The 23,112-nt window shown below is 42.7% G+C and overlaps 1 protein-coding gene across 3 annotated transcripts in view; it reads right to left on the reverse strand.

The window, feature by feature from the left end:
* Positions 1-1,089: 1,089 nt before the first annotated feature.
* The window catches only part of SLX4IP (SLX4 interacting protein), a 199,334-nt gene continuing 177,311 nt past the window's right edge, over positions 1,090-23,112 (reverse strand). For all 3 annotated transcript variants that reach the window (XM_059705554.1, XM_059705553.1, XM_059705552.1), the window contains 2 exons: positions 5,954-6,054; positions 1,090-4,664 (listed from right to left, as the gene is read on the reverse strand). In XM_059705554.1, coding sequence (XP_059561537.1) covers positions 3,944-4,664; positions 5,954-6,054 — 822 coding nt within the window. In that variant the 3' untranslated portion in view covers positions 1,090-3,943. The remainder of the gene's footprint in view (positions 4,665-5,953; positions 6,055-23,112) is intronic.

The following is a 23,112-nucleotide window of genomic DNA, read 5'->3' on the forward strand; positions in this document are numbered from 1 at the left end:
CTTGGGGGTCAAGTGTATCAACATTTTTGATAAGTGACTGTAATGGCAATTATAAGGTAGCACATGGTAATATCATGCTGATTAATGAAACTTATTTAAATGTAATTGAATTCAAGCCCAGTACTGAGTAGTTCTCCACAAGTAGAGGCAATAATTTCACCCACTCAAGTCCCCTCTGTCAAGTTACACATAGACATATATTTGTTCCCTGTCTTGTTAAATAAATACAAAACCCCAATGAGAGGAGGTTCAGCAGATTTCTGAGAATTTTAATTATATCATTAAATTGTAATTCCAATAATATATATGGTTAGACTTCTGTTCTGAGTAATTAACTGAGTTAACTTCATGTGACAATGCTTAATTTATTTTGTACCAAGGAAGGCTTTAAACCATTTAACAGAAATCAGCTTAATTTTGATTTTTTTTCTTGTGCCAACGTGTTTCAATTCATTAGCGTTTCAGTAACAAGGAATGAATTCTCTCCTCTTAACAGACCAAGCATGGACATTTCCCCATAGGAGAAAAAGAGAAATTGAAGTGACTTCCATATTCAAGTCATAGCATGCTGAGCAGAGAGTTACTGGCTCTTAGGAAAGCCATTTGTTACCTCAAAAGGAGGGCGTGTCACTAGAATTTTGTGGAAATCGTACAGTGGGGCCTGCCAAGAAGGAACGCGAGGAAACTGAGAGCAACGACACTGTGGTCCCAGGCCATTCTCCTGGGCAGAGTTTCCTTCCCTTCCTGCTCTGCCCTCAGCAAGCTCTTTCTGAATCAACGGCCACCAAATGCACAGCAATTCACGCTAAAATCCACACATGGCAAAAAAGAAAAAAATTAACTTGTCCCCAAAATATATCTTGAGATACCTCGTGCAGAGACGCTATATTCTCCATAAATCAAAACATAGAGGGGTTCTGTGACTCTTGCTTTTTACAAAATGAGAAACATCTTCCAAAAGCTGCAGCACTCACTCCTCTCTCCCCCAACATTTGCTCATTGGCATTTAACAATTTATATGCATCTCTGGTGGACAGTTAACCTCCACTGGCAAAGGAAAGAAAAATGTGTAAGAAAAATCACAGACTATTTTCAGATATTTCTTGTTTATGGACATAAAAAGACAACCGCCACAACAAAACAAAACAAAGCAATACCTAACACCAATCTACTAAAGTCATTTGAAAGCACATGGAGGTGACCTAGAAGTCACAACGCTGAGAAAGTTAAGGAGTTCAAAGTCATAACATTAATCAAATTGGATCCACATTTCTTCTAAGCATCAGAGTTATGGGGACTTGAATATACATTTAATCTGGGTTATTAAGTAAGTGGTTGAATGACTTGTCCCTTTTTGACTAAGTATACTGACAGGGTCTCAGATTTTCAGTGACTGAATTACTAAGATTATTAAAAATAACAAAACACACACCACTCCCAGCAATAGAGGACTCTTCATTTCCCACCTAATATGCAACAAGAATACCTGGCAGCCATTTTCCCTTTTGTACTTCCATCCAAAGAATCACATGACCATTCTAGTAATAGGAGCCCCGGGGTGGTCTCAGACATGGAGAAGGAAAACGTTCAGAGGCAGAACTCCCCAAACACATGCTGAGGTAAGGAAGTGGAGACGGCCGGGCCCGTTAATCCTGTTAAAACCCTATGTGCACAAGGGCAGTGAGAAAGACCATGTCCATCTGCCACCAACGATGCTATTTTCCCTTTTGCATCACAATAACTGTTATTTGCATAAATACACCAAACTCTAAAGCCAACACTTTACTTGAAAGAAAGTCATTAAAAGTATAAGAATGGACTTTAACCATCAGGCCCAGGTTAACTAATGAAATAAAAACTTCTCAATACAGACTTTTTCTGGTGCTCTGGGTTCAAACATCATCTAGTTCTAAAGCTCCTGTTCTGGAATGGCTATCTTTATTCTAGACTGTTCCAGGGAGCTTACTGTGACCCCTCCGATGAAACCATCCCAATACTTTTTTCTGTTTAAAAACCCTCAGTGACACCCTGTGGTTCTGTCTTCAGTGAAGAGCAGGCCTAGCTTCCTGGCCACTCTGAGAGAGGCCCACAGTGGGCCACAGAAATCCATGCTCTACCACGTGCTCAGGTGTGCATTCTGTGCAGTGAAGCCCTGTTGATGAGCAGAATCTGCTCACTGTGGTCCACATTCTGTTGGGCTCCCTCTTCTCCTACAGAAACATTTCGTGGGAATTAACTGGGGGAGGACATAAACTAGGAGGGAAGAGGAAAAGATACCAGTGGACAGAGCCATGGTCCTAGTGGGGGTGGTGAGGCTGAGACCACAGGAAGGGGACAGGTTTCCAGTCAGGGTTTGGAACATCAAAGGAAGAGCATCTATATCCATAGACAGGTGTGGTGACCATGACTGAACTTCGTGACTGAAAATGCTACCATGAAAATGGTTGCTGTTTAGTGAATCTTCCCCGCTTATGCAAGTGGGGAAGGAGACGTGGGGAGGATAGAATGAACTGAGAGAAACCACTGATTAGTCTTAGGCATGGACTTACACTGTCTGCGTCCATATTCTTACATTTTGTTGGGCTTTTTCTGCGAATTCCAACACTTTTGGGAATATACTGATTCTGCTTGTTACTAGGGACGGGCTATTTCAAAGGACCACCCAATGTTGAACTGAAAAAAAGATGTAGTTGATGGGTGCTTTGAAGATGATTTCTTCCCTATTTTAGAATGAATTCAGTTATGAAAGTCTTTAGTAGGTGTCCATCTAAAATAAGTTGTTGCTATGAGTCACTACGTGACATTTCAGCCAGCCCACTGGAGAACTTAGTGGATATGACTGCAAATCGAAGACTCCTGTTTTGAAACTTAAACTGTCTGTGAAGCCTTCCAAATGGGAAACAGGAAACTCTGGCCATGGGGTTCCCTGCGGGTTCTAGTCCATCCTGAACTTAACCAAAATCTTAGAGGTAGGGGCAGGGATAGGCCTGAGCTACAAGCAAGAACAAGGCTCTGCCATGTCTTCTAGCGCTGGACCAAATTACCTGTGAAACGTCTTGTGATTCTTAGGGTAAGTAACAGCTCTCTAGGTGCTGTGGCAGCCATAACACCTAGGAACAGTGACTCACACACTGAGTTCAGGTGCTTTACAAGTGTGGACGTGTCCACATGTGGTCCAGTGGATGAGCAGGAGGCCACGCTCACCAGGCTGGTGAAAATAAATGCTAGGGAGTCTCCAATTAGTATGGTGGGTCCGGACTGAGCATGTTTCAGAATCACTCAGTAGGTCTGAGGTGGGGCCCAAGCTCTGCGTTTCTAACACATTTTCCGACGATGCTGGGGCAGGACTAGCTGCTGAGAACCACCAGCCTGCTCTTTCACGGCCCCCCTACTCAACCAAGGAGCAGGAGGATACACTGCACCCAGTACCAACATACCCTTCTTTTTTTCTTTAAATATTTTTATTGATTTCAGAGAGGAAGGTAGAGGGAGAGAGGAATAGAAACATCCATGATGAGAATCATTGATTAGCTGCCTTCTGCAAGCCCCCTAGTGAGCATTGAGCCGGCAACCCAGGCATGTGCCCTGACTGGGAATCGAACTGTGATAGGTCGGTGCTCAACCACTGAGCAACACCGGCTGGGCTTTGCGCTGTTCTTCAGGAGGGGGGTCGTCTCTGACAAAGCGAAAGGATGTTTATCATTAAAAGAATTTTCTGAAGGCAGTTACACAATTTGAGGAGAAGGTAGCCATGTTGTTAGAACAAGCAGATAGGCTCCTGGAGGTGACTTCTTTGAAAGCTAACCCCAACAGAGATACATTTTTCTTTTTAAAAAAGTCATTCTAATTCCTTTGAAATCACAGCATCTACACATACTTCTCATTTTTCGCAGGTTTGGCCACTATATCCCTCAACCGCAACTTTGCAATTCTCTTTAGTAAGTCAGTGGCCTCTTTCAGACTTCTTCCTTTTTTTGGTTGGGCTGCCCTGGATTGTAGCTAATCTTTCAGTGTTGGTGGCTGAGCCGGTTTGGTCGGCCTTCCCTGGTTCAATTTTCATAAGATGTCTGGAGGAGAGATTTTCCAAAACATGCAACTCTTCATTAGACATGGCTTTTGCCAAATCCTCTTTCAAAAGTAACCCCGGATCTGACAGCTCTGATGTTGGCAAAACCCTGACAGCTTTGCTTGTTCCCGCTCTCATTTCTCGCGGGAGGAATAGATCACTTCCAAGAGAGACTCTCTTGCAGTGGTCGGAGCCCTGCGCAGAGCCGCGGGGCCTGCGTTTCTGCTGTGCTCGGGCTCCTCGTGGACTTTGTTTTGGACCCAGTGCTGCTGACTCACAGCTCCAGACAGCGCTCCCGCTCTGAAGCCCCGTCTGTAACCACGCCCCAGGATGAGGTTTGTGCTGGCTGCCGGTGTCCTCTGGCTGGGTCTGATGAACATGTTCCAGCTTTTGAACAGAGAGCCCCCAGTGGCTCTCAGCTGCCTGTGTGCAATCCTCTGCTTGCCCTGAGGACTCCGGAGGGGCACTGGAGGAAGCCTGGCTGTCACCTCTTCTCACTGCCATCTCTGCAACCACTGAGTCACTCGATGTTCCCACAATGTCCCTGCTGCCCTGTGATTTGCTCATGCTGCTGCTTTTTGTTTCAGCTCTTTTCATGCTAAAAAAAAAAAAAAGACTTTGTTTTGTAATGCTGTAATGGCATGGTTTCCTCCAAATTCCCCTACCACATTTCCTACGCCTGAAAAAGGAAGGCATGCACTACCCCCTTCTCCCTATCTCCCGGCAAATCTAGAAGAATCCCCAAGTGTATGTTTGACTGCAGACTGGACCAAGCAATAGCCTTTCCTTTTCCAATACACTGGGATACACCAGGAAACACTTTATTTACTGATCACTGGGTTACTGACAGAGTTCATATTTTAATGAAGGCAGACAGGTATTCATTTCAGATATTAAGGGTCAATTTGATACATTGACCTCCCTCCCCCAAAATAAATGCTCAAATACATCCAAAGCAGAGGTTGTGTTTATGTGTGTCTAAATGTGTATGTGTACAAGAACATGCTTATACACATACACACACACACACGATTTCTCTTTGTAAGTAAAATAATCTTCTGGAATTTCTCTCAGGCCATTTCAAGATATTACTCAAATATAAGCACCATTTAGCTGGTGTCCAGGCTTGTTCATTAACCATTGGAAACAGGATTCAGTTAATAAACCTTGAAATGTCCTGGAAGAAATTCCAGAGAGTATGTAAGGAGAGAGAATGGAAACATGGCAGACAAAAGAGTGTGTACACACACACACACATGCACCTTTTCTACAGCATACACAGCAGACAATGCAAACCTCACAGGTTGAAAATTACTTTGAGGGACAGGATAAAAGCTTCATGGGAAGAATTTATAAACTAGAGACTGACTTCGACATATATTTGCAGGCTTGTGAATGGCAAGAAATTGCTAAACCACTGAACTCAAAACCTTGAAGCTGAAATATTTATTTTGGCTAAGCTTTAGTCTGGAGAGAAATATATAGATTCATGTTTGTACTGTTGCTTTCCGGGGCAGGAGGATTATGATAATTATGTTAGGGTCGGAACAAGCACCTTAGAAAAGGAATGCATTTTTTTAGATCTGTCTGTAGTCACTCTGAAAGTTGTATGAAACACACCACCAACAGGTGCTTTTCATCTTCAAAGCGTTTGTAATTAATTAGTCCTTGCAACACACCTGTGAAGCAAGGCTTTGGTTCCTGTTGTCCAGAAAGCAAGAGAAAGAGAGGCAGGAAGGTGGAAGAGCAAGTATGTGACTTAAGGTAGGCTTGGTGCCAAGGGCTGTGGTTAAGTTCCCTGTACTCTTGTTGGATTTGCCATTTCATGTTATGTATCCACACACACAGACAGTCAAACACGAGGAAAAGGAAACACATTGGACCTACATTGCTTTCAGAACGCTTCTCTTGCGCTTTGCACTGGGAGGAAGTGGACCCTCTGCACACTCAGCAAAATAACCAGACGCTCCGTGGAGAGCTCTTCCCGTCTATTCCAAAAGATAACAAAGGTTCAAACAGAAATCTATTAGCTGAACAGGAGAAAAGGCCGTTATGCTCTGACCCTCCCAGTGAACACACTGATTTTTGTGAGGACTATATGAAACTGCTTAGTGTTAGGCTATTTGAATTTTTTAACATCTACAACTTTTTGGTAAGTTGTCACTTCTTTTGGGCTCTCAGCACACACACTTCATACATTAATATGCACCACAAACATACAAGACTGTGATGGAAAGAATGTTGATTCCAAACCATCTGAAGATTCTTGGCCAATACACGGTATCTCTGAGCCCAAATCATGCTGATGCCCAGAGCCACGATGCCAGGCAGCAGTGTGTTTGCCAGCTCTGATCTTCCAGAGAGGCCTGGTAGTGCAGTGGTCTGAACCTGATTATACTGAGAATTCCCCACATTTCCTCTTGTGATGAAAATACAGAATATGGCCTTTGCAACACTCAAGAATGCATCACAAGGTAAACCTTCTAACACCGGTACTTTAAAAACTAGAGTTTGAGAATCTCAGCTACTAAAAAACTGGGAGTGTTGTTTTTATTTTTTTCTTAAATGAACAGCATCACTATGGCTTTATATAATTCACAGAGTATCTGTCTACCTATCCTTATATATTCCCCTAGAAGCATCATTAGGAAGCAATTATAAAGTGTGAAAACCTCCCAACCTTCACCAATATTGACTCATTTCCTACTTTGGAATTGTTCCCTTTTTGCTAGCAAATAGATAATTCAGACAAAGCATTAACCTCTCTCATTTTCTGGGACACCAAGTACCCGTCTCCATCAAATTCCACAGTAAAATGTTGCTGCCACAGGATAGTTTTGGTAAATTATCGTGAGTTCCTTGCATTGGACTTACATTGGAATGAACGATGGCAGCCCCAGGGAGCCTGGGAGTCATTGGTGGAATGCCTGGGTGTCCCACATCCCAGCACAGCCCTGCCTATGGTCTCAGGCCTGGACCAGCGTCACCCAAAGTCATATCCAGTACAACTTACGTCAGTTTTAAGGGTTAGTGAACAAATTATTACAGGTCTTTTTGGATTATACTGCATTTTGATACTTCTCCCTTTCCCCCCTTCTAGGACTTACTAGTTGACCAAAAAGAACTACAGTTTGAAAGTTAAATGAGAGAGATTGAGAGAGATTGAGATTTATGTGTGAAACACTTCTAAACATGCCCTGTAAGTACAGTAGATTTTCCCCTTACAACCACACCCTGTAAGTGCTGTATTTTCAGAGCTGAACAATTAACATAAGGAGCATGAGTCAGGCTTTGAACAACTCTGTGGGAACCAGAAAGCCTTTTGCTATTAGGAATGATGTAAATTCCCCAAGGCTGGAAGAAGTCCACAATGGAAGGCAGACAGGGTCATAAATAACAACAATGGATACTGCGGGGAGCATAGAAAGTGGGATGCGTGATCGTGACACTTTGAGCCTCATACTGGCTTCAATCACACTCTTATGTATTTACTGTAAAACTTAGTTTGAAAAGCACTATGTATTTCCTATGGGAACTTCAAAAACTTCTTAAAGAAACAGGACGATCCCCTCTCATCCCAAATTCCTCAGATGACGAACAATGGGGGAAACGTCCTTGAAAGAAAAAGGACAACAGAAAAAGTGAGGGAGTGACAAACGGAAATGTCCAGTTCAAAAAGTTCAAAACCTGTGTCTTCGTTTAAAAAAAAAAAAAAAAAAAGAGGAAAGAGAAAGAAGAAAGAAAAGAGGCAAGGCGGACTCACACAAATTAAAACCACATTTGACAATTTGTTGAAGGAGGCATATTTACATTTGTATGAAGACTGGGTGGGCAGGGAGAAAAAGATTAGGCTCCTTCGGCCCTTGAACTGTCAGGTCTCATTAGAAAGCTCTCACTCTTGCATGTCTAGGGTCAATTCATTCCCTTTGTCACTAACTCGCAGCCCTGGTGCCCCCCAGACAAGTCCTCCAGAGGAAGCACTACCACCTGGGAACCGGACTTCCCAGGCCAGTCATCCTGATTACTAACAGCCTCTCACATCTGGCATCAAAATGCAATCCATGGCTTATCCAGAGGCAAAACTCTCAGGTGCAGACAGTGTGCTGGGGTTTCAAGTGCCTCTCAGGCATCCCCGGATGACACTCCTCCTTTCTGGATTCTGCCCTGATAACTTCTACCAAGAATACAGAAAAATGCCAACATAATTCAAAAGGATACCAGTTGGCCATCCAAAGCACCCCATGGGTATTTAAGAGACAGGTTAACCAAGATGACCTCTGTGGCCCTGCATGAATGAGTCCTCAGAACCTGGAAGCTAGCTTTGAGTCTGCCAAGGAATAAACTTCTGCAAATGTCATTTCCTAGGGCAAGGCCACCAGCCCCAGAAGGAGTCTAATCTAGGCATACCCTCCTTGGCAGCTTGAGCAGACCAGGCAGACTTCCAGACAAGTGGTCAGGCCTTGTGCCCCTGCTTGGGGATGCTCTGGCGACCAGGGAGGCACCCTGAGGTAGAGGACAGCCAAAGCATATGTGTCCCAATACAGGTCCAAGGGGGAGGTGCAGTAGGTTAGAATCTGAGTCTGATCATGGCTGACATTATCCCAGTGCTGTCTGGTCTGACCTGGGAAACACATTCTCAATTTCTGGACAGCAAGGACTGCAAAGACATCCCCACCAGGGTGAGCTGGGCAACTAAGACTCACTTCCTGCCTCTAGTCCGAGCATGAGCAAGGTTGAAATGTAGTTATAAACACTGGTTGATACTCAAGTTACAAAGGCAAGTTGAAACTGTGAATAAATCCAGGCATTCACTCCACAGTGACTTACCGAATACTATTTTCACTCCACAGTATACTTACAGAATACTTTTGAATTAACCTGGGATGGGGGGAGAAGCTGGCCCAAAAAGGCATAAAGCACCTGCTCTTGAGTTTATTACCTCCTCGAGGAGTCCATAAAACACAGCTGGGCTCCCAAAGGCTAGTGAGAAGACTGGCTAGCAGACTCAGTATCAGAAGCACTGAGAAGTTTTTTGTTTTTTTTAAAAAAATAGATTCCCAGGACACATCCCTGGAAGTTCTGATTCACAAAATCTGGGGTGGGGCTAAGAGATCTATATGTAGGTTCCTAGGTAATTCAAGAACTGCTGATTCACTGGAAACAACATTCAACCAAGCAGAGAAATGTAACAAATGTAAACTGGTTCAATGAGGCACCATTTGCCAAGTGTGGTCCAGTTACCTCAGACATCAAAATCAACTGGGGAGCTAGATAAAAAATGTCCTGGGTTCTCCCGCAGAATCCACTGTGTTCGCCTCTCTGGGGGTGAGATCAGGGCAAGTGCATTTTAGTAAAGCGCCCCAGTGATTCTGATGCCCAGCAGAATTAAACTTCTGTCCTAAAGGGACCAGGAATGGATAACTGAGCAGAGTTCAGCAGAACCACTGAACTCTGCACCAGGCACTGTGAGGACCTTGTGGAAAAGGGCAAGACCCACAGAAACCGGCCCTGCTCTCATGAAGACACCCTCCCAGTGGGGAAGACAAGAAACAAACAAGCCTATGTTAGGTGATGGTGACATCAGGAAGAAAATAACCCTCTAAAGGGTCATGGGGTGCTGTTTTAGATGTGGTCAGGGAGGGTGGTGGGAGCTAACAAGGTGAGCTTTACCCAGAGACTCGAGTGGAGAGAACAAGCCAGGTAAACATACAGGACAGGGCATTTCAGGCAGGGAGAAGCATGAACACTCAGGCTGTGAAGATAAAGAGTGCCTGGAAGCAGGGAAAACAGGAAAGCAAATCAGAGGAAGGGGTCAGTGAGCAGGTAAGAGGGGTACGTGTGTGTGCGCGCGCACTCGCACATCAGTGGTAGTAGGGGTGGCAAATCGTGCATAGCTTTTTTAAGGACAGCATATTTTATTGTGAGGAAGTTTCCAAGAAGAAAATGGACTTGATATTTTGAAAGGATTATCTTGGCTAAGAAAACAATCTCATTTACAATTGCCTCAGAAAAAAACCCCAAAACACCTAGGAATAAATTTAATCAAGGATATAAAAGACCTATACTTGGAAAATTATAGGATACTGAAAAAAAGAAACTGAGGAAGATACAAATAAGTGGAAGCATATGCCATATTCATTGATGGAAGAATTAACATCGTTAAATATTCATACTACCCAAAGCAATTTGTAGATTCAGTGTGAAGATACCAATGGAACATTTCACAGAACTAGAACAAATATTCCAAAAATGTATATGGAACCATAAAAGACCCCAAACAGCAACAGTGATCTTGAGAAAGAAGAACAAAGTTGGAGGAACCACACTACCTAACATCAAATTATACTACAAGGCCATTGTAATCAAAACAGCATAGTACTGGCATAAAAATGGGCATATAGATAAATGGAACAGAATAGAGAGCACAGAAATAAACCCACACCTTTATAGTCAATTAATATTTGACAAAGGAGACAAAAACATACAATGGGATTAAGATAGTTTATTCAATTAATGGTGTTGGGCAAATTTGACAGATATATGCAAAGAAAAAGTTGACGACCTTCCTAAACCATACACAAGAATGGTTTAAAGACTAAAAATGGATTGAAGACTTAAATGTTAGACTTGAAACCCTAAAAATCCTAGAAGAAAACATAGGCAATAAGATCTTGAACACTTCTCATAGCAATATTTTCTTCTGATATATCACCTTGGGCAAGTGAAATAAAAGAAAAAAAAATAAACAAAATGGGATTACATCAAACTAAAAAGTTTTTGCACAGCAAAGGAAACCATTAACAAAATGAAAAGACACATCACTGAATGAGAGCACATATTTGCCAATGATATATCTGATAAGGGGTTAATATCTAAAATATATAAAGAACTTATACAACTCAATACCAGGAAGACAAACAACCTAATTAAAAAATTGGCAAGGACCTGAATAGACACCCCTCCAAAGAGGACATACAGATGGCCAACAGACATATGAAAAGATACTCAACATCACTAATCATCAAGAAATGCAAATTACAACCACAAAGAGATATCACAGCACATCTGTCAGATGACTATCATCAATAAATCAAGAAATGACAAGTCTTGGCGAGGATGTGGACAAAAGGGAACCCTTGTGCACTGTCGATGGGAATGCAGACTAGTGCAGACACTGTGTAAAGCAATATGGAGTTTCCTCAAAAAACCAAAAATGGACCTCCCATTTGACCCAGCAATTCCACTTCTGGGGATATATCCAAAGAAACCTGAAACATTAATTCGAAAGAGTATATTCGCCCCTATGTCACTGCAGCATTACTTACTATAGCCAAGATCTGGAAGCAGCCCAAGTGTCCATCAGTAGACAAGTGGATAAAAAGATGTGGTACATTTACACAATGAAATACTACTCAGCTATAAAAAAGAAAGAAATCTTATCCTTTGCAACAGCATGGATGGACCTGGAGATTATTATGCTAGGTGAAATAAGCCAGCCAGAGAAAAACAAGTAGCATATTATTTCACTCATATGTGGAATCTAATGAACAAAATAAACTAACAAACAAAATAGAAACAGAATCATGCATAGAAAACAAATTGACAGCTGTCAGAGGGGAGGGGGAATTCAGGGTTGGGTGGAAAAGGTGAAGGGATTAAGCAAAAAACAAACAAACAAAAAACCCTCACAGACACAGACAAGAATATGGTCAATATCACAGGGAAAGGTGGTGGTGGGACATAGATGAGAGTAAAGTGGGGATAAAGGGTGATGGAAGGAGCCTTAACTTGGGGTGGTGAACACACAATATAATACAGATGATGTATTATAGAACTGTACACCTGAAACCTATGTAATTTTATTAACCAATGATATCTCAAAAAAATCAATAAAAAACGATTACCTTGGGTTCAGTAGAAAGACAAGGTGGAAGCAGGGAGACCAGTGATGAGACCACTGCAATAGTTCACTCAGAGATGATGGGTCTTAGGGGAGGTTGGATGTGGTGAGAAGTGGTTAGATTGGAAATAAAATTTGAAGGGAGACCCAATAGAATGTGCTGACCAATCCTATATAATAAAAGGCCAGCGACCATAACAGCGTAACGACCAGAACAACCGATCGACTAGTCGCTATGAGGTGCACTGACCACCTCTCGGTCCCTCCCCACAGCCCGCAGGCTTTGATCGCTGGATGGCCAATGGGGAATCATGGAGAACTGAGGTGGGTGGCGGTGGGACGGGACTGGGGACTGGCGAGCAGGAGGAACGGCCAACCTCTTGGTCCCTCCCGCCGGCCCACAGGCTCCGATTGATCGCCAGATGGAAAACGAGGAACCAGGGTGGGTGTCGGTGGTGGGACAGGACTGGGGACTGGTAAATGGGGGGAAGATGGCCTGATTGCAGGCTAGGCCTAGGGACCCTACCCACGCACAATTTCGTGCCCTGGGCCTCTAGTTGAATATAAGAGGTGAGAGAAGAAAAAAGGTAAGATTGACTCCAAGATCTATGGTTTAAACAACTGGATGATGAAAGTTACCCTTCACCAATACAGGAAGAACAGGCTCAGGGAAGTGGAACCAAGAAATCAACTTTAGGTATGTAAACAAAAGTTATGAGTCCTCCTGGACATCTGAATGGAGAGGCTGAGCAGGCAGTTAACATACAGGTTGCAGGCAGAGAGAGGTCTGGGTTGCAGACACAAAGCTGGGAAATCAGCAGAGATGGTATTTAAAGGCATCAGTCAAAATGAACTCCACTAGGGAGTGAGTCTGGATGAGAGAGGAGAAAAAAAGTTGAGAATGAGGACTATTCGGGAAAGGAGACTAAGAAACTGACAGCAGGAAAGAGAAACATCAAGATAACAGCATGTCCCCAGAGGCAAGAGAAGAAAGTGCTTCATTGAAAGTGACAACTTGTGTCAAATGCTGCTGAATGGTTAGATGTGAAAACTGATCCTAGAAGTTGACTCAACAAAAGGTGTTTTTGGTCAGCTGCTGGAACCCGAGCCTACCCGAATGGTTTCAAGAGTGAAGTAGAGGCAAGTGGAAACCAGAACTCTCTAGTACAAATGTATCATGCGTGGTACATGTAACTTCAAGTTTTATACAGACCCATTGCAAAAGTAAAAGGAAATTGGTAAAATTAAATTTCAATAGTGCATATTATTTAACTCAATATATTAAACATCATTATTATAACGTGTGATCAATTTAAAAAATCAAGATATTTTGACTTTTATACTAAAACTTTGAAATCTGGTGTGTATTTTACACTTAGAGTACATCATCTCTGACTTATGAAGTGGCTGGAGTGTTGGCCAGCACAGGTCTAGACAACACCTTTGAAGGGTTTGCAGTAAAAAGGAGCAGAGAAATGGTCTGGGAGCTGCATTAGAGGTGGAGGCTAATGGAGAGTGAGTCAGTGATGACTGAAACAGGCATTTGGAGAGATGTGATCAGCTACCGTGTGCCAACCTCTGACTGTGTGTCAGGCACTGTTTCATGGACTTACCAATGTCGCCTTCAAACAACTTGGGTGAAGCAAGTGATTTATTATTGCCACCCTCCAGGGACCTGATTCAACATAAACAAACAGCACGGGTGACAATGCCACGTTCATCTGACCAATGAGGCTTCTGCTGGGATAATCTTGGGGCCCACGCTGAAGCACCTGGCTGCTTCATGGGACATCCACGTTAATCTAGGTTGGAATAGAGGGGGGCACATGCTAGGGACCATGATATCAGGCTGCTGGTCACTGCAAGTGCCCTCTGTATGCCCCCTTACAGCTCTCCCCAACCACCCTGCCTGCCTCCTAGAGCCTCCACAGCACAGCTAGAAGCTAACCCACCAAACTCTTATTTTCAGGATTGCAGAACATCCTGCCTAATGTGAAGGCAATGCAGGGAGGAGGGGAAGAAAGCTCTTCACTGCTAGTGAAGGATTTCTCACGGCAGTACTTAACGCAGTGATGCTGTGGTACTCTCAGCCCTTGTCTTTGGGGAGTTGAGTCTACTCATGGTAATGTACATGAGTTTCTTCTAATTCTGTTTTATTCAAATAAAAATAATTAATAAGCCAACCAGAAAAATTTAAAAGTAGGTAATTCACAGAATATTAGAACACATAGTTTGAGGTCACATTCTAATCATTACTGTTTCTGAATTCCTTATGATCACATCTGCTGAGAATGTTATACCCAGAGTTGATCAAATCAGGTTAACACCTGGGAGGTGAGAGGTGAAGCCCAGAGGCAAGGGGGTGGAGGAAAAGGTATGGCACTCCTTGATTGCTTGTCCCAGAGCCAGTTTCTCAACCCACTGATGGCTGGTTTCTCATCTACCTTTCAGGGTTCTTTGGGAAGTTTAAATGTGGTGAGGTATACGAAGTACACTTTGGAAACTGGAAAGCACTAAACACATTTGGAAAAGAAAACCCCAAACCTACACAAACCGTTTGGGGTTTGTAAGAAGGCAAAAGATGCCTTGCATTTGTAGGGAACTTACATGAGTAAAGTCCTTTACCCCACATCTCATCGGCGTCTTACTGAGTATTCGGCAGACAGGTATTGTCTCTGGATCACAGACTGAGAAGAATGAGACCCAGAGACTAGGTGTCCAAGGCAGCACAGGCAGCTAGGGGCAGCACTGAGCTGAGGCCTGGCCCTGCGCAGTGTTCTCCACTGTGCCTGGTGGGTCACTGCCGTGGTGGTTAGAGGTGGAGCTGTAGAGAGAGCACAGGTCTGAGTCGTCCATGGGTCCAGCTCCCGCTCGGTCACTATCTCACTGTGAGATCTGGATAAGCCACTTATCTTCTCTGAGCATCAGTTTCCTCATCTATAAAAATGGGGTAGTAATATCTTGGTAGTGGATACTCCTTCACTTCCTGAAATTAATACTCAGATTATCTTCTGGGAAATCATGTCCCCAATGTCCATCCAATATCCACGCATTTCAGGAGGCCTTTGTTTCTATGCCTGACTCCAGAACTGGGCCTGTGACCCAGTCCAGGCCAATCAGAGTGCAGAATTCATGAGCTGCAAAGACATGCATGACCTACAGGTGGCCTGGGAAGAGGCCCACTCTCTTTTCCAATGGACCTGGAGCTGCCAGGAACGACTACCACATACAGGCTGAGAATGAAGCCAACAAAGTAAAAGGCAGACCCAAAAAGTGGTGAGAAACAGTCTTGGTGATATTATTTGTGCCTCTGATCAAGCTATACCTGAATCCTGGACTTTTGAGGCACATGAGCCAAAAACCTTCCTTTTTTGCTAAGCCATTTTAAGTTGGCCTTCCTGTCCCTTGAAAACTACAGGGTTCAAGACTGATACAATCTCTTCTCAGGTTTGTTGCACTGAATAAGTTATTGTATGCAACAGCCCTCTGCAAACAATAAAGCTCTTTTGCAAACAATAAAAGCAGAGTAAAAGTAATACATTATCAGCTCACTTGGGGGCCAAAAATAATAATAAAATATAAAGCTGGAACTATTTTCCATGCTTTTTGACTTTATATTATGGCAAAAAGAAAGTTATTTTTGAATGTTAGTGGGATGCTTAATGATTTTCAGGAGCAACAATGTTCTGAAATGTGGCGAATGGCTGAGTTATATAGAAAAGCAGCCCAAGTACAGCAAGAAATATGACGACCACAATGTTAGACGACCACAATGATGCCAGGTGACCATGCAAAAGCCACACATCTTAAAATGAGGAAGAGGTCTCTTTCCCAAATTTCACTTCTGGTATTTTCTTAAATTATTTAATAATTAATAAGTTATGGGATTGGAAAGGGCAAAACAGGTGGGATAGGATAATAATGAACAATGAAAAGAAGTAGAGAAATACATAAGTGTATCGACTCAAAAGAATTGAAGCAAAAAGAGGAAATGAAAAGGTAAGTGGTATCTCGTGAATTCCACTGTGGACTGAAGTTGTTTTCTCTAACGCTGATAACGATAGAGGACATTTGTACTGAGGTAACAAACAAACAAAAAAAGGCACTGGGTACAGGGACTAAGCCCCTGGTAAATGAGTCCTCATTAGATTCCCATGAGGCAGACGTGACCTTCCCCATTTCAGCGACGAGGAAACTGGTGCCCTATAAGGCTGGGTTGTCTGCCCAGTTCCCACAGTGAGGGGCAAGGCTTTCGCTGCACTTGGTTTCTCTGGCCCAGTCCCTCTCCAGAGCCCTCCATTCTCTGCCTCCCTCTGGGAGGAAGTGGAGCTCAGCCTGCTGAGGCTGCTGCCGTGTGGGTTACTAGGTACTCTACTGTTTTTTTTCTTTAATATATTTTTTAAAGTTTTGTTTTCTTCTGAATTGATGACTACAAAACTGTCTTGTAGGTCTAGGGAAGTGCAAATAAGTAGTTGCAAAAATGTTAACCTGAAAATAATATCAGTGAAAAAAATCAAGGAAGTTATTTTGTAGGAAGTACACATTTCACAGGGATTTTCCAGTTTATATTCACCTACCCTCACAACCCTAAAAATAAATCCTGAACAACCTTAGGCCCCACAGTTGGGTCTCTGGTGCCATATAAGTGTGACAAAATTTGGATTTTTAGAAAAATCGTAGGTTTGGGGCCAGCACTTCTTAAAGATGTGAAAATTTACTGGCGACTCAAGAACTGAATGAAAGCTATTTAGCTTTGACTAGAAAAACATAAAAATACATGTAACTTTTTTTTTCATTTTCAGGGAATTCATGAATCATAGGTTAATAATGCACAGTTTAAAAGTAGAAGGGAAATATCTGTGAGAAATAGAGAAAAACTTAATGGGAACTTGCCCCGGGCAGAGCTAGCCCACCTTTGGGGGGAGGGGTCAACTTATTAAAAAATACCGCCCTCACAGAAGCCAGGGGTTGAAAATGCCAACACCTGCAGGAAGGTTGCCACCTTCATTTAGGTGATAATCTTTCCCCTAACACTTGCTGTTGGCGGAGCATGTGGGCCTGCACAGGATAGGAGAGGAGAGCTGGGTGAACATGGAGCCAGCTACACAGGTAGCAGGGCTGGCCAAAAGAGGGCCCACTGTGGCCCTGCTCACCAGGGAAGTGCTGTCATAGCCAGAGAGAAGACGTCACGCATAACTGTCTTATTTCAAAATTCTGTCCAGAGCTGGCCCGCTGCCCAGGGATGGAGGCAATAGCTCTTCCCACTTCCCTTGAACACAGACAGCAAGACCCCCCTTTTTCTAAAACTCCAATCTCACTAGTCTGGGAACCTCACTGCATTTATGAGACTGTTTCCTTGGGAAAATGAGTACCGAATTCTAAATCATCTGTTCACTAATGAACTTTCCAAACATAATCCAGTCGCATGCTGAACTCTGTGTTGTCACTGTGGGTGTTCCGATGATCACGTAGGCTTTTAGGAATTCGGGCCTGAGAAGCCTGCTGTCTCCAAATTCCTATGTACCTTAGAAAAGTTCGTGGGTCCTTCCTCCATAACCATACCTCAGTGTGAGTCCACTGGCAGCCACTGGAAATAAAAGGCATTGTAGCTGGGCGGTCTCTATTCTGCCCCCTCCTCTGGGTGTTAGTTAACGGAGTTCTCACTGAAAGTCACGTGATATATCCCTCTTACTATATCCCCCTGGATGAATGCATTCCATCACTTACTTGCTGGCTAAATAGAGTTTTATCATTTAACTTTTTGGTACTTCCGTTTTTATAGCTGCAAAATGAATCTGAGCTGGCAAGTGGAGATAAAAAATGAAGGTGCTGAGCCTCTTGGTAAAATATGTACAAATGAATATTATTAGGTGTTTTTCTCATTTCTAGCAGGGAGAAATAGCAATCTGCTAATCTGGTATTAATGGCATTTAAGTTAACTCCTCTTAGGAGATAATGGAAATGGTGATGATGATAATTAATACTGCATAAGTGCTTTCGAGTTTATAAGACATTTTTATATTCATTATCTCACTTGATCCTTAGAAAAAGCTGAGAAGGCATCACTTTTACCTTTGCTTAACAAGTCAGGGGATTGGTGCTACCAGAAGCCAAACGATTTGTCATCCCGTGGGGGAGGGCAGAGGCAGTGGTCAAAGCAGGTCTTTTACTTTGAAGTCTGATCCCATTTCCACTTGTTCTATTCCCCACAGTGGTTTTCCTAATTCGATCTATCAACTAAGTGGTCACCAAAGGGAGGTTAGAGGTCTCTGCATAAGTAAAGGTACATTATGGGGAGAAAAGCACCAAGGATTAAAGGGCTCGGATACATTCTATCCTATTCCAACTCAGCAAAGGGCAGGTTTCTGTGGAGCCCTAGAGGAGACGACATGAACCATCTCATTTAGAAATACTATTGGCTTAGCATTTAGGAGAATTTTATTATTTAAAAAGAACAAAACCTTAGGTGACTGTAACGATATAAGCAAAGGATAGTTCATCTTTAAAAAAGTGACTTCATCTGAGAAAACCTTTTTCTTATCTTCTCTGTCATAGCCTAGAAAAAATGTTCTAGATAGACCAAGCCAACCAAGAACAATTTCGTCTCCACCACCAGCATTTCATTAAGATCATCCACCTGTGCGTCCACACAAGGGCCGGTGGGTGACAGTGGATGCTACAGTTCCAGCCCTATTCAAGGAAAACTGCCCATCTACAGGCCCTTCTGGGGTGTGGCCCTAATCCGTTCCATAACTACTTGTTAACAGTGTGTTCTGACCCTGAGCACGGGCCTCAGCTGACTGAAAAAGGGAACGTTAGATAGTACAGGGAAGCAACGGGCAAGATGGAGAGCCTCAGTTTAGTCCTGTTGCTACGGGGGCAAAAGGAGCCTTGTGTCTAGAGAAGCCCCTTGTCATGTGTGTCCCAACACTGAGGCCCCATGTGCACAGGCAGACAGAGCACGCCTATTCCCCTGAACCTAAAAACCATAATTAGTACAATCCTGATCAATATGCAGAATAAAAAGGAGTTCTCATCACAAACTAAATTTCATAAAATTACCAGAAGAAAATATTAGTAAATATTTATCCAATTAAAACAAAACAAAACACAAGACACCAAGATCATCTAAGGCAGTCATCATTGTGGAAAACATAAAATTGAGGACACAGACACCTACCACACAGCAATGTCATGAAAGGTAAATTTTAAACTCACTAAAAGTTACTTTCCTTGCAATGTAAGAAGTTTTTATACAATAAGGAGTTTGTAAAATACAAAAATACTAATAGAAAAATGGACACAAACAGAATTCACAATGCAGAGGTCCTATTTGAATTAAATACACACTGACCTCAGTTATCAAGTATGAAGTATGGAGGGGTTCAGAACAGATCATTAACAGAGGCTATCTTTGGATTGGGAGTTGTGGACAACTTTTACTGTCTTTGTATATATTGGGAGTCTAAACACTTTTGCACAGTTAACATGTACCATTTTGGTAAGCAGTTATTAAGTAAAAAACTAAGTTCAAAACACTGTGGGGATGTGAGATATGGGAACTGCCTCTTCCCACTCAAGGAACATTTCTTAGTGCTACAGGCAGCTCCTGTTTATGGCTCCCATGTAATTTACCACCAGCATTGTTTAGGAAATACAATAAGATGAGAAGAATGGAACCTTACAAAGACGATATATATATAAAAACCTGGAAAAAATACACTACTTATTTAATTTTTTATACAAAAAAGTTCTTACCTTGAATGATCTGATTTATACTTATGCAAAATTTGTCGTATGAAAGTTAAGCAATTCTCTCATTGGGGTGCATAAGTTAGTGCATAGTCAAATTGGTAAGTATTTTATTTCTTGTATTCTAAAAACTTAAAGACTAAAATTTCTACTTATTTGTAATTTCTATTTATCTTTCCTAAGATAAAATATAACCCTACTCCAATTTTCTTTTCATCATGGTTTTTTAATCTACAAGGAACGTTCTCTTTTGTGCAAAATAATTTTATGGGTTTTATTTAGCAACATGTTCATTGCTTCCTCTGATAGAAATTCAGTGTGAGAAAGGATTTTTGAGGTAATCTGACATCCTCCCCTTGACTGAGAAGAGGGCTAAGGCCCACAGAGGCTCAATTACGCACAGCTGAAAAACACGAAAGCCAAGCTAAAAATAACCCAGGCCAGGGTAGTTTATTGCTGCTTTAGTCTCATTTTCATTTCAATTATATACTCATAAACTAGAAGGAGAGTTCTTTAGTGTTAAAAAGTTGTGTGACTTAGGAGAAGTGTTCAATTTAGTGCCTGTCAGGACGTGCCGGTAATCTCACCGACGTGATGCTACAGCGAGGACACAGGGCTGTGTGGCTGCGGTACGTCTGCACAATCTTGACCGTTATTCTCACAGATTGGGCACAACACACATGAACCTAAATATCTTATGTACAGACTCACTTTTAGATAGCACTAGTACTAAATGTCACTTTTTAAATTTCCAGAAGAATCAGGCTTTTACAGCTTAGGTTTAAAAGTAAGAAAGTAACTTAGAATTTTGGACTTTGCTTCCAAAAGGCAGACAGGATCCAACTGAACCAGGAAGGTTCAGAATGGATATCCTTCCTGGTTCAGTTGGATCCTGAGGCTCTGTTTGAATTACATTTTTAGGTCACGAGGATAACCTTCAGTGCCCTTGACCTGCCAAACTGTAAGCTCCTTGAGGGTAAGAGCACTTTCTTATTTTTCTTAGTTGGCCCAGGGCCCACCAGAGCTCCTAGTGTAGAGCCAGTTTTCAGCAAATTATATAAAAGGTGATGGTAAGAGCAGATGGGAAGGGTCTCAGGAGATTAGGAGTGGCTGTACGCAATGCTCTGTGAGACAGTAGCTTTATGCTGAACCTGAAATGTTCCAGATATATACATATAGAAATAACTTGTGGTTATTTGACAATAAATTTATTACATTATAAAGTTATTGCCTTGGTTATTATTGGTTATTTACTTTAATAGAAAAGGAATGAAAATAATAAATAATTTTGAATTTCCCAAAGGCTCCTGGGCTTTACATCTGAGAAAGAAGTTTCTACACAGGGACCTGGGTTTGTCAATATGAAAGAGAATACCGTTGGAATGAAATAAAGTGAAGCGCAATACAAAATTCTATTTCATGCTCTTCATACTTCTAAGGGAAAGAAGGCGAGGGGGGAAAAATAAAAACTAAGGTACAAACTCACGAAATGACTCCCCAGCTCCATTTCTAGCGATAGGTCAAAAATTGAACCTACAAGAGCTTCAAGATTTCTTATGAGAAACTGTAGTAAGAAAAATACAATGACTCATCTCATAATAATGCCCTTTCTTCCCAAAGTACACATCACAATTCCCACATCCCTGGCACAAGAGTACACGGTGCGGAGCTATTGCAACATGAGGTAGCTCCCTGCACCAATGTCCCTCAGTGGACAGTGGGGAACAGACCTCCCTGGAGCTGCGGGGGTCAGGGGGCAGCATGGCTGTGCTCATTCTGCACCCGTCCCTCCAAAGAGAGGGATCACTCCCTTTGTACTGCTTCGTCTGCAACAGCGGTTCTTTTGTGCAGCCGCCTTTTTAAGAATGAGGAGCTATGTGCAGCTGGCTTCCTTGTGCACAGCAGTTCTGAATAGGCTCCCCCGGATTTCCTCACCAACTGTCACTTAGACACCGAGGACCAAAAAGGATAGAAGAAAAGACGAAGGAAAGGGAATCTGCGACTCAAGGCTACGGCATGAGTGAGGCAAGGCGCGCAGGCTGCTGCTCGGTACTGGCTCACGCCTTCTGTGGCTGGGAAGAGAGAGTTCAGTAAGCAGTTACAGGAAAGTAACTGAAGCTTATTGCCAAAGAAGTATCTCCAATTAGGCTCCTTAGGAAGCCAATCCCCCAGGCCTCGCCCAGTCAGATGTTCCTTGAGAATAACTACCAAGAGAAAATGAGGTGGATCCTGCCCTGTGGCAAGCAGCAATGTAAACTGATAAAAGATTTCAAAGCTCTATAGAAAACGGAAGTTGAGAGAATACTCGCAGGAGAGAGAGAGCAGGGCATCACTAGCTCTGGGCATCTGAACAACATAAGGGAGTAAGCATGCCACCTCTGCGCAGAAGGCAATTCCGGGAGGGAAGGGCTATTTATTGACCCTTAAATAGCTGGGACAGGAGGGCTCTCAGAGGTCAAATATCAATGAAGACAGAGCTCCAAGACAAGTGTGGTGGAAGGACTGCTTTGTGGTTGGTTTGATGGGCCATCTGTGGGAGAGCGGCCCTCCGCTCGACCTGGACATTTTATTATTTGTAGGGACAAGCTTGAAAGGTGGTAGACTGGAGGTCTGTGAGGAGGGAGAACGTACAGGCGAGCAGGCCAAGCACAGGTGCACAGGCCTGTGTCCAGGGATGGAGCTGCATCAGGCTTAGTTGACTTGTGTGGGTGTGGATGGGAAAGTGTGTGAAGGCACGGTCAGAGGTGGGAAGAAAGGGCAGCTAAAGAGACAGTGCCAACCACATCTAAGAGAATTACTCAAAACAGTGGAAGCTGTGGAAGATCCTCATGATGTCAATGGCACATTTCTTCTAAGCTAACTTGGTGGACTCTGATAGGATTATCACTAGATGTCAAAACATTCTGAAGACAAATAAGAACTGTACTGGCTCAGGTAAAAGACTCAGATTAGTCAACTTGTAAAAATGAAAATTCTTAACATTTAAGAAGTCCTTAAGACAGTGGTTCTCAACCTTGGCTGCACATGAGAATCACCTGGGAATCTTTTTAAAATCCTGATTTCTGGGCCTCATCCTCCAGAACTTCTGTTTCTTTGTTACTAATGTTGTGACCCCCACCCCATAACAAAGAAACAGAATTTCCGGAGGATGAGGCCCAGAAATGAGGATTTTAAAAAGATTCCCAGGTGATTCTAATGCGCAGCCAAGGTTGAGAACCACTGCCTTAAGTTTACACGACTAAAATGACAGCAGCTGTAGAAAACTTACATCTGTATAAATATCAGTGCCCCTAAGGAAGATAGTATTTCAGTTGTACTGAGATGTTTTAATTCAACCTTTATAATTTAAGTATCAAAATCACATATCATACAAGAGCTCATTTATTCTGTATCC

This window comes from Myotis daubentonii, chromosome 8 (assembly GCF_963259705.1).
Source record: "Myotis daubentonii chromosome 8, mMyoDau2.1, whole genome shotgun sequence".
NCBI classification, from domain to species: domain Eukaryota; kingdom Metazoa; phylum Chordata; class Mammalia; order Chiroptera; family Vespertilionidae; genus Myotis; species Myotis daubentonii.